Below are 16,134 nucleotides of genomic sequence, written 5' to 3' on the forward strand. Positions count from 1 at the left end.
TACTCCAGCATTTCTTCCCTTTGATTTGGCTTTTAGATGTTTGAGTGCAATTTTCAGAGTCTCTTCTTACACGCAATTTGTTGTGTGTTTTTTTCCCCTCTTTTTTAATGACCTTTTCTCTCTTCATGGATGATATCTTTGATTTCATCTCATAAAGCATCTAATTTTCAATCGTTAATGTTCAGTGGTTCAAGCCTATTATTGAGACTATTTTTCAATTCAGGATAGAGTCACACTTGTATCTTGGTTCTTGTGGACTTGTTTTCATTTTCTTCAACATAATAGATGGAGAAAAGATTAAAATTGTCAACTATTTGATCTTATTTAGATCCACAATCAACTACTTGGTACAGGCATATAATATTTGGTTAAGTCTCCTGTCAGGGAATTTGACAAAGTTTTAAAGAGCAATGATGTCAGTTTAAAGACTAAGGTGTGCCTGATTCAACTCATGGTCTTTCCAGTTACCAGCTATGAATGCTGGACATTGAATAGAATGACAGAAGAAGAATCAATGCCTTTGATTTGTGGTATATGAGGAGAGTACTGACTATCCCATAGACTACCAAAAGAACAAACAGATATGTCTTGGAGGAAGTGCAACCAGAGCACTTTTTAGAGGCAAAGATGGCAAGGCTTCATCTCATAATCTTTGGGTATGTTGCTGGGAAAGGCTGTTCCTTCGAAAAGGATATCATGCTTGGAAAGATACACGGTCAGCAAAAGAGAAGAAAACCTTCAACAGGATGGGTTAATACAATGTCTGTCGCAACGGGCTTATGTGTATTGGGGATCATAAGGATGGTGTAGGATAGGACAGGACAGGATTCAGAACTGTTGTTCATAGGGTTACTATGAGTAGTATTCAATTCCACCGCATGTAACAACAACAATATCTTGGTATGGTCAGTAGGGAGTTACACTGGCAACTAAAAGGCCACACCTCTCTAGTGGTTTGATCCATCCACAGCTCTAGGGAAAATGATGGGCAATCTCCTCCTGTATCAATGAGAGCCTTGGAAACTCAATAGAGAGTCAGCTATGAGTCAGATCCAACTCAACAACAATGTTGATTGATTATAATTACTGTTACAAAAATATGTCTGAATTATTAAATAAAATTATAATTAAAATATTATAAAATAAAATATGGATGAATGATTGAATGAAAAACCGATATGATTTGTAAACTTCCCTTACATAAAAAAATAATTTCTTCTAAAAAGAGTTGCTACCGACCTACCTATACCTACCTATCTATCTATTGGGTGTCTACAGCATTGTTTCCTTGAGTTCAACAGCAGCAACCTGCAGGATGTGAAGGAAAATGAGATGTTGAGTTCATATTGCCTCTCGATAGCTTCCTCTGCTTTTAGGAGCTCACCATTTGTCTATCCGTTTGCCATACTGTGCTGGCTTGCATGTTGCTGTGATGCTGAAAACAATGCCACTGGTATTTAAAATACCAGGAGGACTCTTGTCATAATCATAATACCCAATCATATATCTCTTTTAAACTGTTCTCTCCCTCATCTGTTTCAATGCAGTATACATAATTTATCCAGTTTTTCTCATTCTTACCCCCAACCTTAATGTCAGTCCCATTCTACAGCAGTGACACTATGCAGTATTTGTCCTTTTGTGACTTAGAGATTTCACTCAGCATAATGTCCTTCAGGGTCACCCACTTTGAATAATATTGCATCAATTCCTTGTTTTTCAATGCAGCATAGTATTCCATTGTGTGACTATACCACAGCTTCTCTATCCATTCGTTTGTTGATGGGCACTTAGGTTGTTTCCAACTTTTTTGCTGTTATGAACAAAGCTGCAATACACATGGGTGTGCATATATCTGCCTTGGTGGAAGTTATGGTTTCTTTAGGGTATATTCCCAGTAGAGGAATTGTTGGGTCAAATGGTATTTCTATTTGCAACTTTTTGACAAAATGCCATACAGCCTTCCATAGAGGTTGCACCATTTTATACTCACACCAACAGTGAATAAGAGTTCCAGTTTCTCCACAACCTCACCAGCAGTTGTTGTTTGCTGCTCCGTTAAATTTTATTATTCTTACGGAGGTGAGATGATATCTCATAGTTGTTTTGATTTGCATCTCTCTTAGAGCTGGGGATTTTGAACATTTCTTCATGTATTTATTGGCCATCTGAATGTGTTCTTTTGTGAAGTGTCTATTCATATCCTGTGCCCATTTTTCAATTGGGTTATTTACTTTTATCTTGTTACGGTGCTCAAGTATTTTTATACATTCTAGATATAAATCCCTTATCTGATGTGTCATTACCAAATATTTTTCTCCAATCTGTGGCTTCCCTTTTTATTCTGTTGGAGAAGTTTTTAGATGTGTATAGGGATTTGATCTTAGAAGGTCCCATTCATCTATTTTATACTCTCCTGATTGTAGATTTTTCAGGATGTTTGGAAGACTCTTTATATTGTGGATTAGGACTTCTAGAGTCAGAAAGAACCATATACTCCATTCTGGGAGAGATAGAAGCTCAGAGAAAGAGAGGAAGACCTTCAACAAGATGGATCAACACAGTCACTGCTACAATGGGCTGGTTCATGTCAGAGAGTGTGAGGATGGCACAATACAGGGCAAAATTCAGGCCTGTTGTTCATAGGGTTTCTGTGAGTTTGATTGGAGTTACTCTTAGTAACATTAGTAATGACCAACTTATCTGTTATTTGGTAACATTAAACTCAAACTATGTATCTTTCACCTAGATTTTTATTATATCCTTTGACAAAAAAAATCTAAATTAAATGTTCTAGAAAACTGTTCAAGAAAAACAAATTAAACATATTTCATATCCCAGAAAAAAACTACCAGGAGAGTCATCCACGGTGGACAATATTCAATAGAGCTTCCAGACTAAGACAGACAAGAAGCAGGACTGTCCATCCACTTCTGAAATATCAAACCTTTGGAAACCTTATAGACCATGGAAGAAGCTTGCTGGATACAGTGCTGGAAGAGGGGCCCTCAGGTTGAAGGGCACTCAAAAATGCAGCTGGGGAAAACCTGCCTCCTCAGAGCGGAGTTTACCACATGATTCAGATGGAGTAAAACTTTTAGCAAATGAAGAACTTCATTTACAAATGTGGATAGACTGGAAATGAGGAGAAATAGCTGCAAACATCCATTAATAATTGGAACATGGAATGTGTGAAGTAGGAATCTAGGAAAATTTGAAGTTGTCAAAAATGAAATGGAAAAGGGCTTCTGTCGTGAAGTGGCACACGTAGGACAACTCTATTGCTCTATGTGCAGAATCGACATCAAGAGATTTCGGAAGCATAATTTTTGTTTACTGGGCAGCTGGTGATTGTTGGTCCCAGCGCCCTTAACTAAATAAAAAATTAGTTTTAAAAAAATGAAATGGAATGCATAAAGATTGACATCTTAGGCATTAGTGAGCCAAGATGAACGATATGGACCATTTTTATTTAGATAATCACAAAATCTACTATGCCATCAATGACAAATTGAAGAGGAATAATGTGGCATTCATCATCAAAAAGAGCATTTCAAGTACAATGTTGTGAGTGATAGGCTACTATCCATACACACACAGAGAAGGTCTGTTAATACCACTAGTATTCAAATATACATACGAACCGTGAAAAGCAAAGATGAAGACATTGAAGGATTTTTACCAACTTCTGCATTCTAAAATTAATCAAGCATGCAATCAAGATGCATTAATAATAATTGGTGACTGGAATGAAAAAGTTAGAAACAAAGAATGCAAACTGGTGGTTAGAAACATGGTCTTGGTGACAGAAATTAGACTGGCGATAAAATGAGAGAATTCTGCACAAAATTGAGTGATTTATTCAATGTAAATAATATTTTTAAAATATAAATGACAATTATACACATGGATTTTACCTGGTAGACTACACCAGAATTAGATTGACTATATCTGTGGAAAGAGACAACTCAATGGCACATAACAACAACAACATATGCAAGTTAAATTGAAGGTGAAGAAAATGAAAACAATTCTACCTGAACCAAAATACAATCTTCAGTTTATTCCACCTGAATTTTAAAACCATCTCAAGAACAGGTTTGAGACATTGAGCACTACTGACCAAAGACTAGATGAGTTGTGGAATGACCTCAAGGACATCATCCATGAAGAAAGCAAAAGGTCATTAAAAAGACAGGAGGGAAAGAAAAGACCAAAATGGACATCAGAAGAGACTCTGAGTATTTGAAGTATTTCAGTAAACAAATAAAACCTTGCACATACATACCAGTTTCTGCCAACAAATGTGGCCAACTGACAGAAAAGTTCTCCTTCACAGAATATGTGATCAAACATAATGTGGAAATTATCAAGCATTATTATTAATATCACATTCAAGTAAAGTCTTCCCAAAGATTATTCCAAAATTATTGGAACAGTAAATTCAAGTTGGATCCAGAAGAGTTCGTAGCACAAGGGGTAACATTGTTGATGTCAGATGGATCTTGGATGAAAGCAGAGAATACCAGAAAGATGTTTACTTGTGTTTTATTGATCATGCATAGGCATTTGATTGTGTGGATCATTACAAATTATGGCTAACAGTGAAAATAATTATAATCTCAAAGCATTATGTTGTGCTCATTTAAAACCTAGAGTTAGACTGAGAAGCAACTGTCGTAATAGCACAGAAGAAGATTACATCTTTTAAAATCAAGAAAGGTATGCATCAGGCTTGTATGCTTTCTCCATATCTATCCAATTTGTATGCTGAGAAAATCACTCTAGAAGCTGGACTACATGAAGAAGAATGTGGAATCAGAATCAGAGGAAGATTCATCAATAACCAGTATTGTGCAGATGACACAACTTTGCTTACAGAAAGTAAAGAAATCCTGAAGTACTTGCTGCAGAAAGTCAAAGAATACAGCATTCAATATGAGTTATTTCTCAATAGAAAGAAAGCAAACTTTTCACCACCGGATCAGTAGGCAACATCAGATAAATGGAGAAAAACATTAGAGTTGTCAACTATTTCATTTTACTTGGATCCACAATCAACCCCATGGTAGCAGCGTTTAAGAGATTAAAAGACATGTTGGCATCTAGAGCCTCTCCAAAATTCCAAAGAGCAAGGATATCAGTTTAGAGACCCACATGCACCTGATCAAAACTAGTATCTTCAGTTGCTTCCTATACATCTGAAAGTTTTGGACAATGAATAAGAAAGACCGGAGAGGAATTGGTGCCTTTAAATTGTAGTGTTGGCCAAGAGTATCGAATATACCCTAGACTGAAAAAAAACCAAAAAACAAACCAAATCTATTTTGAAGGAAGTCCAGCCTGTGTGATCTTTAGAGGCAAGGACGGTGACACTTCATCCCACCTACTTAGAAGAAGCCAATCCTTGGGTAGAGATAGTATGCTGGGAAAAGTAAAGGGTCCGTGAAGGAGAGGAAGACTCTCAGCAAGGTGGGCTATTTAAGTGTCATGGAAACGGTGAGGAGAGGGCAGGAGAAGGCAAGCCTCAGAGCTGTTCACAGGGCTGCTGTGAACCTTAGCTGACTTGATGGCACCTAACAGCCATCACAACAAGCCTGGTGAGCAGGAGGGAGGTCTGGACACCAGGCATTCTTTTGTCACTGAACATCCCATCCTACAGCTGAAGGAACCACAGCTCATGACATGCTCTCATTTTGATTGGTGTCTCTACCAGTGTTGGGCTTGTGGACCAAGGATGTGCCTTTTAAAGACCCCTGTAGCTGTATTTTTCCTCTAGAATCAATCAAGTGATTCTCTGGTGCTGACAATGAAAGATACCCTTTGAACTGCCAAGGATAGTCTCTGTTTTACACACGATGTCTTTTCTCAAAGTCCTGGGAAAGAGGACGTCAGCACTGAGACACAGGTAGCTGGTCACACCAATTCAGTGCCCAAGCAGATGGTTTCAATTCTTGAATACTCTCAATAATTTCTGTTTTCAAATGAATTTTTGTTTCCCTCATGTTTCCGAGTTCTTCCAGAAGTAAATGAACACACACACACACACACACACACACGACTGTGTGTGTCCAAAAAGAAAGGCTTGATCAGATAAATACAGCAGCAATGGGCTCAAGTGTGTCAGAGATGATGAGGATGGCACAGGATAGGACAGGGTTCAGCTGTATTGTTGCATTTGATTCAGTGGCACCTAACAACAAGTGATAAGAGACTCACAACTTCCTGGAACAGTGTATTTGCCTCTGGGTTGTTCTCACCGAGTGAAATGTTTTCTACTTGTTCCATTGATAATTTTCTCTGTATAGCTTCCATTACCTTTTAGGACTGACCACAGAGAACAAATATCTTTTTTTTCCTCTTCCTGTAACAGAAGGTGCCCTCATGGTGCAATGGTTAAAGTGCTCACCTGCTAACCAAAAAGTTATGGTTCAAATTCTCTAGCTGCTCCAAGGAAGAAAAATGTAGCAGTGTGCTTACAGAATGATTACAGTCTTAATACAGAATGGAGAAAAGGCTGAGCTTGGAGGTGTTCCTTCAGTGCTACCCAGCCAGCATGTGCTGATGCAGAGAAAAGCATGGAAGGGCTGTTGGCCTGAGTTGCAGGGAGTGGAGAGGACCCCCAGCTTGCTGACTTGGGGGACTAGGGCTGAGTGAAGAGACCAACAGGCCTGCAGCACAGGGACAAGTGTGGACGCCACAGCTGGCAGCTGGTGTCCATTTGAAACTAGTCAAGGATGGCTGGGATGAGTTGACCAGAACCCAACCAGATGACAAAAGAATGGCTCATATAGTGAGTGGGGTTGATTGCTGCAACCTGAGGGCTTGCTCTGGACTGGACTTTGCTGGTAGATGTAGATGCTCAAATGTTCCAAGTTGAACAGAGGATCCTTCAGCAAAAGGGACATGCTTGTTCCCTCAGAGTTCTGTTTCGATAGGGATGGGCAAATCAGAAATTGGCTATCTAAAAGGAGGATATTAAGACATGATGCATGAAGCATGGAACATCTGGCTTACACGTTTTCATGAAAGTAATTAGTAGTAAGATAATTGTAAAAGGGGAGGCCCACACAGCATAAATGAATGGAACTGTAAATGAAGGACTGTATAAAACACAATGTATATGCATGAAACACAATGTGTATGAATGACAAAAATATTAATTAAAAAGTGTTGTTGTCAGGGAGCTCTGGTAGCCTAGTGGCAAGAAGCTGCACTGCAATTCTAGAGGAGTGCGGTTCAAATCCACCACATGCTCTACTGGAGAAGGAGGGACAATGTCCTCCTGTACTAGTCAGATCCGATTTGACAATACATGTACAAAAAAAATTTAAAAAATAAAATAAAATTAATTTTAAAATGTTGTTGTTGTGTACCAAAGAGTTGGAACTGATCCTTACCTGACCCTCTAGCAGGTATTCAGAGGTAATTAATTGCACAGGAGATTTTCCATCTTTTTCCTGCAGAGCAGCTGGTGGCCTTGAACCATGTGCCTTTGGAATTGCAATGTAGATTCTTGCCACTAAGCCACCAGTCTTGGAAGATCACATAGGGCAGTTCTACTCTGTCCTACTGGGTTTCTATAAGGCTTTAACACAAAAGCAAGGAGTCCCTATAACATCTCTTCAAATATTGGGATTCTCATAACACCGGTTCATTCCACCTCCATGCTACACCTTTTTACCTGAAGGCACTCACGCGTGTCTAACCCCCTCTAAAGCCATGGCATTTGCAAGCACACCTGGCTACGCTGAGGAGCAGGCCCATGAGCTCCCCAGCAGGACTCCACCTTGGCCAGTGCCTCACAACATTTCAAGAGTGGCTGCAGCAGTCAGTACGAAGCATCAGACGTCCTGATGCTGAAGGCACCGATGATTTCCAAACTATGTTTGGGGGTTGGGAGAGCTTCTCAGAGTTTCTCTAGGTCCATAGGAATAGGACATGGAGGAACAAGGAGAATGTACTGGACTCTGGATCCCTCCATTCCCACTTAACTAGTGACTTCAGTACTTTACAATTGAACTCCTATATTGACCTTTGCTTTGAAACAAGGGCACCACTGTTGAAAAATGTCTACAAACTGGTGTTTCATAGATTAAATCTCTTCGGCACATGATATCGTAAGCCCAACTTCTCCATTTCTATATATATAAGCCCTTCACCAGTTCCAAAAGGAAAGGGTCATTCCCCATGATTGAGAAGCCAAGGATGTTTTGATCTGATATTCTGATGGGGATCTCACTAGAGCTATTGCACTCAGGAGCACATGAAACTCCAGTCTGCTCTAACCCTATGGACAAGGTATCAGAAGCCGGCTTGCACAAGGTGCGGGAGACGTATACCGACAGTGTAAAAGGCGGTGTGAGCCATGCCAAGACTGCACAGATCTAGGACTCACGGTTCAGAACAAGTCACGTCCATAGTATGTGACAGCCACACAGATAATGGGTGCGCAGGTCACTGAACGGTTCAGGTAAAAGGCAAGGAGGAGCAGGAGCGCTCAGGCGAGGCTGTACCAGCCCCGGGGAATGGCCCCTTCCCCGCCTCCCAGTCTGCGTGGGGACACTCACAGGGCAGCGTCTCAGCACTGTTCTTCTGGATCATTATGCAGAGCTGTAGCACCAGTTGGGGGGCGCTCTCTAGGAAGGTCTCCAGGAGGCGCAACATGTTAACGTCTGCATATTCGTACATCATAGCCCAGTAAAAGCGTCGCTGGTGTTCCTTCTGCCGCTGGCTCTGAATCCCCAGGTACATGGTGCGGATATACCTGCCAAGAAAAAGACAAAACAGAGAACTTAGGTGTGGCTGCATAAAGTTTTCCTGAGATCAAATGCCACCTTGTGCCAACCCAGAGTCTTGGGTAAGGCTCTAGGGGTTCTCCAAATCCAAGGTCACAGTGTGAAGGCATCAGGGTGGGAGCGGGGGCAGGTCAACGAAGGAGTGAACACCGTAAAGGGCCTGGGCAAGACTCTTCACACTTCTGAACTTTGCAGTTCAACTTCCTTGATTCTATGGATCACAGGGGAGCTCAGATGGTCGCTGGATTTTCTTGAGTGCAGAGACTAGGGAAGATCTTTCTAGCAAGACTTTTACCTCTATTGCTATTTTCTCACTGAAGTTGGTGGGAAGCAATAACATTTGTTAAGATTAACAATGACTAGGGGTGATAGAAAGATAATTGATGCCATGAACTGTGGTGCTGGAGAAGAGTGTTGAATATACCATGGACTGCTAGGAGAACAAACAGGTTTGTCCTGGAGAGGGTAAAGCCGGGCTGCTCCCTGGAGGCTAGGATTCTGAAGCTTCGTCTGACATACTCTGGGCATGTTGCAAGGAGGGCCTGGTCCTTGGAGAGGGACATCATGTTTGGGAGAGTGGAGGGGCGGCACAGGAGAGGAAGACCCTTGATGAGATGGACTGACTCAGTGACTCGGGTAATGAGAGTAGGTGTGTCAGAGACAAGAAGTTTGGCTCAGAATGGACCAGGGTCAGAGCTGTTGTACGCAGGGTTGCTGTGAGTCACAAGAGACTTGACGACACAAAACAACAACAACTAACAGAAATTTCAAACCCACCAGCCACATCTTAGGAGAAATGTGACTGTCTGCTTCCTTAAGGATCACGGCCTTGGGGACTCTCAGGAGCAGTTCTAATCTGTGTTACAGGATTTATGTAATTTGAAATAGGCTTGACGACAGTAAGACTTTGATTTTACAAGTTTGTACTGAATGAAGTCTTTAGGTGGAGAAAGCAGTTAATAGTCTCAGCTGTTAACCAAAGGTGGTAAGCTCAAGTCCACCCTGAGAAACCTCAGAAGAAATATCTCAAGATCTAGTCCTGGAAAATTAGTCATTAAAAACCTTATTGCATTCTCTTTGTAACTGTAGAGACAGAAGTCCAGAGTGAAGGCTGCATAGTGGAGTGAACCTGGGGGGAGGGATTACATAACAATGGAAGAGTTTTTCTTTTCAAGGAGAAGAGTGATTTGGGGGAGGTGGGCAGGGAGAAAAGTGCAACAATGAATGACTGGAAATCCTAAGTCTCTGTAAACTTTCATTAAAATTAAGAAATAATGTTTTTTAAAAAACTTATTGAAATCATTCTCCCTAATACACGTGGGGTTGTCGGGAACTGCAATCCAAGACAATTGGGTTGTTTTGTTGTGGTTATTTTTTTATGCTGCTACTAAGCACTTGTTGGCTTGCCATGTATTATTATTTTGATCCCAAGATGCTAGATACAGTCTCCTACATATTACAGATAGGGAAATAAATGATGGCTTAGAAAGGTTAAGTCACTTGCATAAGATTCTGTTGCTGGATGGTGAAGTAACTAGGAGTTGGTCCAAGCCATTCCAATAGCAAAATCTGTGTTCACCCCACCAAATCAAGTGCCATCAAATCATTGCCATCAAGTGGTTCCAACTTGTAATGACCCTATAGGACAGAGTAGCCAGCCCCACAGAAGTGCCAAGGCTGTATTCTTCACAGGAGCAGACTGCCACAGCTTTCTCATGTGGAGTGACTGGGGATTTGAGGCCCTGACCTTTGGTGCATATAGAGCACTTTAGCCACTAATCACCAGAGCTCTTGAGGGAACTGTGTGAGGGGGGAAAAACAGAACTGCGCCAGAGCCTCCACCCATGCTTCAAGCCCTCAGTCACAAAAATCCAGTAACCCCACTTCTCCAGGATCACACCTACACACCCTCAGGGGAAGAATAAGAAGCAAAGGTACCAGGTGCAGACACAGAGCATGAACTTAAGGGTCAGCAGACCTGGAGTGCTCACGCTTGGACAAGTTATTCCGACTCTGTGTCCTTTGATTACTCCTCTCTATCATGGAGAAATAACAACAACATCATAGGGTTGGGGGAGGTGGAAGTGAGATAATCTGTATAGAGAACACGGTGCACAGTAGAGGCGCACCTGAGATCCATATACGAAGATTCCCCATCCTCATTTTTACCTGAAGTGTCCAAATCTAAATTTCTGACCCCTAGTTCAGAAGACTTGACATGCTATATTGAAGCTTGGTCTCTTAAATATCAGAGGTCACTGAAGCAAGCCCAAAATCAAGGGTGCTAGCAGATTCTGATCAAAAGCCAGAACATGGAAGCATGTCTTTGTGGGCCCTGTTTGGAGCAGGAACCTTAAATTGTCTAAGCAGCCACACATCTGTCATGGGAGAGAACTCCACTAGCATACCTGGCCTTCCCTTGGCAATTAGTCTCCCGGAATTTCACTGTGCCTTCTGAGTGGCCAATCAAGAAGGGGGAGTGAACAATGCACGCTCAGCCTAGGCCCAGCTGTCCTCAAGCACTGCCAAGTGCTCATCTGAACCAAGCGGCTATTTTCTCTGTCTCTATCACCACTGTCAGCCTGTTCCTGACCACTGTCACCGTTCGCTTGGGTCAACACAGGAGCTTCTTCCTACCTGGTATCCCTGCTTCCTTCTCACCTCAAAGCCACTCATTCATCCCACAACAGCCAAAGTCGTCTTAAAAACTCATAAGTGTAATCATGCCCTCCCTTTTTCTCATTCTAACCCCCTTCCCCAGTGGCGTCCCACAATGCTTCATATGAAATCTAAACTGCTTCCTTTATCTCATAAGGCCCTGCCTTCATCTCCACCCTTGTTTCCTGTTCTCTCCTCTCTCTTCCCAGAGCCCATTTCATCTCTAGCGTGCTCTCAGCTCTGTGAGCTCAGGGACCTTGTCTTTCTTGTTCACTGTCACAGCCCTTGCACAGGATGAACACACAGTGGGCACTTGGTCATCCTCGGGCAGCTGAATAAGTGCATACAGGGACAACCCAAGTTAGAAGAGAGAGTCCTTCCCTACAGAGCTGAAGACTTGTCAGGACAACAGTTCCAAGCTCTTCAGAGTTACAAGCTCATCCCATTCATGAAACATGGAACATTCAGAAGGGAGTGTATTTACCATGAGCAATAGGGGCATTGTCTAAATGCTTACTTAGCTTTGACGTTATGGAAGCACAGCGCTTATCTGAAACAAAAATTACTTACTGTGGCCCTTCTAACCAGGCATGGCCCTGGGACTCCTACAAAATGATTGCCTCAATCTGGAAACCCACAAAATCAAGGAACCAGTGAAAGAGTCTGGAAAGGGACAGGAAGTTTGTTGCACCTGTTGAGTAACGTCTTGGGAATCAATGAGGAAAAGATAAGAGAAGTGGGTCTAAATGACAGACCTGAAAGAGAAGAGTAGCTGGGAGAGGTGATGAGGATAAACCTGGACAGGAGAAGGGAGGGCTATAAGGAGACTGTGTCATAACAGATGCTGGATGAAGAGTGAAGTGAAGGGACAAGATTGATCAGCTTTGATAGTAGCTGGGGAGGGACAAGGTGCCACCGCCATGGGTGCAGAGATTATGTGCCAGCATCCAAAGCGGCTGTGTGCTTTGGGCCTCGCAGACCAGATATAGCCCCCGTGATCAGTTCTGTCTGTACTCAGTGCCTGCAGAACACAGTGCTGTAGGCCACAGACCCACATACAGACCCACACAGGGACCAGCGTTTACACCCTGTTAGGAGTAACTGTAGAATCTGTCTCTTCTAGGTATACACAGTACCCAGCTGCCAGAAGAATGGCCCTATGGCAGAACTAAGTATCTAGACCGCAAGGGACTGCAAGTCTGCCCCGCAGGGTAAATGAATTCCTCCCCGAGTCCCCCAGGCTACATTCCTCACCCCCAGCCACAAGCAGCTTTGCCTATGGTGCCCAGAGCAAAGGAAGGCAAAGAGTCTGGGATATGCTGATTCTCCCATCTCCCAGGAGAGGCCAGTCTTGAATTTTCTCTGAGAGTATTCTTGGGTGCGGGAAGACATGAGCCAGGAGTCTCTCCCCCTTGGGCTGATTTGCCACAGTCAAGTCAGACATCCAGTTTTAAATTCCATTTTTCCTGGGTCCCCAGCTCACATAGGTTCCCACCCTGCAATGGAAGCTAAAGCAGAGGCCCTGCTCTTCTGGGAACTTAGAAATGACCCAGTTCACGATTTCCCAATCTTCAGACCTGAAATGCTTTCCATCTATTCCCCAACATTGCCTCTGCGTCTCCCTTACATGCTTAGACCCTCAAGAGATAATCGAGGGGTATAGATTAGTAATATAATTGGGTTTGGACCCTGATCTAGTCCAATCTCCATTTTTTAGATGAGGACAATAGTGCTGACTTGTCTCTTGACCACTAAGTGACTGTGGGACACAGACACACTATAACCTAACCTGGGCTGCTGACATTTTGAACATCGCTCTCTCCCACTTCAGCCCCCCTCCTCCCTTGTCAGCACCCTTCACCAGTGCCCTATCAGCTGCCTTTAAGTACAAATCGTTTGCACCGTGTGCTGGAGTATTCTTGGTGCTCTGCAAACATATCACAGCTGCTATACTCCAGGGCTCTGTGTGTCTTACACCTCTTCCCCAGAACTTCTTTGCACTCCTCATTGTCTAAAAGAGATACCAGAAAACAACAAAGTAAGGCGGAGGGAAGAACAAGGCATTGCTCCTCTAAACCCCTAGGTCTGTCCCCATTCTATCCCTGGGCTTCAGTTTTCCAGTTCGTGAAATTCAGAGGGTCTAGGTGGGTCGTGATAATTCATACTCGACTCAATATCACCTAACAACAACACCAAGATTAAGGTGACCTCTGAAGTAGCCCTGACAGTTGGCTCCTGTGAGGCTTCGGGTTTTGTCACACGAAGACATAGCACTACACAGGGCCATGTTCAGTCATGATCTGCGGACACAAGGTGGCGCCAGATCCTAACAAAAATCGCCGACAGGCACAGGGAGGCTGCTTGCTGCACACGGGCAATCTCAAGCTCATCTACCTCCTAGAGCCGGCTCCTTCCTACGGGGTGTGTCCGGGGTGTGTCCGCATGCGGGCAGACGGGCTGAGTCCTGAAGGGAACTGCAGGAGCAGGGCTGACCATCACTCGCTCCACCTGACAGGTTCCAGAAAGCTCACCTCCTTCAGGAAGGTGTTTCAGAAGAAAAGCAATAAACTCCCTTCCTCCTAGGTTTGCATTCACATTTTGTGTCACCTGTTAACACCATCCCTCTCTCACAGCACTGAATCGTGAAATGCGTAGGTCTAAAAGGGAGGAAGCTTCTGACCATGGAGCTAGGGGCTAGCGGATCTAAAGACTGTGAGGCCTTAGTGCTCATGGGCAATCCTTTCGTCAAACTACGTCTTTGTTGTTCACCCGTTCAATAAGTGAATGAGGGTTAGCCTGGAAGATCTCTAAGTAAATGGCTTTACGGAGCAGAAAGTATGGCTTGGCATCTTCACAAAGAACAGAATCCAATGTTTATATAAAGAATCCTGGTGCTAACAGGTTGGAGGTTCAAATCCACAAGCCGCTCCCTAGAGGAAAGTTGTGGTAATCTACTTCCATAAATGTTACAGCTTCGGAGACCCTGTGGGGCTTGTTCTCTTCTGTCCTGCAGGGCTGCTATGAATCAGGGTTGACAAGGTGGCAAAAGTTATCTCTTGTGTTTGTTTTTAAAGTTTCTATTTGGTGAGCAGTAATGTTTCAATAGGGAGCTAAGAAACTGCACCACAATCACGAAGGAACACATTTCAAATTCACCAGCTGCTCTGCTGGAGGATGGTCAATCTCCTCCCAAGCAATTAACTACTTCGAAAAGCCGCAGGAAGTTTGGCCATCCGTCGGTTCTGACTCAATGATACACGACAAGGGTTTCCACAGTAGACTTCTTGCCTTCCTTATTGGAGACTAATGCTCAATTCCCAGCCAGTGTACCAAATGACGCTTGCCTATCTGTAAGTGAAGGCAGGGGTATTGCTATGTTGCTCAACAGATTTGGACTGAGCTTCCAGACCAAGCGGCACTAGGAAGAGGGCTTGGCAAACGACTCATGAAAATCAGCCAGTGAAAACTGGGTAGCACCCTGCAATCAGTAACTGACCATGAGGGTGGCTTCATGTTCTGTCACGCATGGGGTCACTGAGGAGGTGGCCAACTTCATGGCTGCTAACGACAGTGTTTATGTGGCAATCCCTATGTATCTATCAGGCGTGGTTGTGAGTGTTTTGCACACGTTAACTCGCTTCATCCTCAAAGCAACCCTATGAGGCAGGCACTGTTGTTACCCTCATTTTAACAGATGGAAAACTCAGTACTGCGGGATTAATGTTTCCTAGATTACCCAAAACAGAGAGCGCTGCTGGCTTAGTGATACGGAACTGTACTGCCAGTCCAAAAAGGTATGTGGTTCAAATTCACCAACTGCTCCCAGGAAAAAGGATGGGCAATCTCCTCCTGTGTGATTCAGTGTCTCTGATAACCTGCTGGAGGGTTAGCTGTGGGTGGGTTCCAACAGGACGGTGCATAACAACAATAACAGGAGGTAGCCCAAGAGGGATTTAAGCTGTCTGGCTTTAAGGTCAGAGCTCTGAAGTCATACCCATCAACCTCTCAGAGGCCAGTGGTTTATCTGTTTTCCTCCACACAGCATCCTCTTGACATTACCGTGAAATGGAGCACAGGGTGCCTAGAAGGTCTGCATTCTAACTCAGTATTGGTGGTTGTGTTTCCTTGGAGGAAATGGTCTCCTTACTCTGAACCTCAGCCTTCTCCTGTGTAAAATTACAGTATGGAAGGGACAGATGCATGCAGTCATGCCACCTCAGAGTGCCGCTCATGGCTACAATAAGAGGACGCACGTGATATCCGCACGTGGGATATCGGGACAAAACAGTATCCACACCGCTCCTTGAGGGGGTCACTTCTAACTCTTCCTTCAGTCCACTCTACTTCTCCTCCTCAGTGCTGTCCACCCCACTGACTTTGTAAGCCATGGAATTGTTCCGAGTTTTCTGTGCCCACACCAACATCTTCATAAAAATGTGGTTACCATCTCTGTCTTTGTTAGTGTCCCAGCTCAGAGAGGCTGCACACCTTATTCTGCCATATGGTCAGTCGTGGTTCAAGGACACCAGCGAAGCTTTGACCCTCACGATGTTGTCCCACTGCAGTTCTCTACAGTCCCGGCTCTGTCCAAGCCTGGCTGGGATGGAAACTGTGAGGTTCACGTCTCTGCCTCTCCTGTCTCTAGCTGTTTCTTATGATAGTTTCAGAAACGGGGGGG

General features: G+C 43.5%; 1 protein-coding gene across 1 annotated transcript in view; it reads right to left on the bottom strand.

Annotated features, from left to right (window-relative positions):
* The window catches only part of XKR6 (XK, Kell blood group complex subunit-related family, member 6), a 415,902-nt gene that overhangs the window by 61,236 nt on the left and 338,532 nt on the right, over window positions 1–16,134 (bottom strand). The window contains exon 2 of the mRNA XM_006884883.1: window positions 8,571–8,767. Coding sequence (XP_006884945.1) covers window positions 8,571–8,767 — 197 coding nt within the window. The remainder of the gene's footprint in view (window positions 1–8,570; window positions 8,768–16,134) is intronic.

This window comes from Elephantulus edwardii, unplaced genomic scaffold (genome assembly GCF_000299155.1).
Source record: "Elephantulus edwardii isolate Elephantulus edwardi_28Jun2011 unplaced genomic scaffold, EleEdw1.0 scaffold00038, whole genome shotgun sequence".
NCBI lineage: Eukaryota > Metazoa > Chordata > Mammalia > Macroscelidea > Macroscelididae > Elephantulus > Elephantulus edwardii.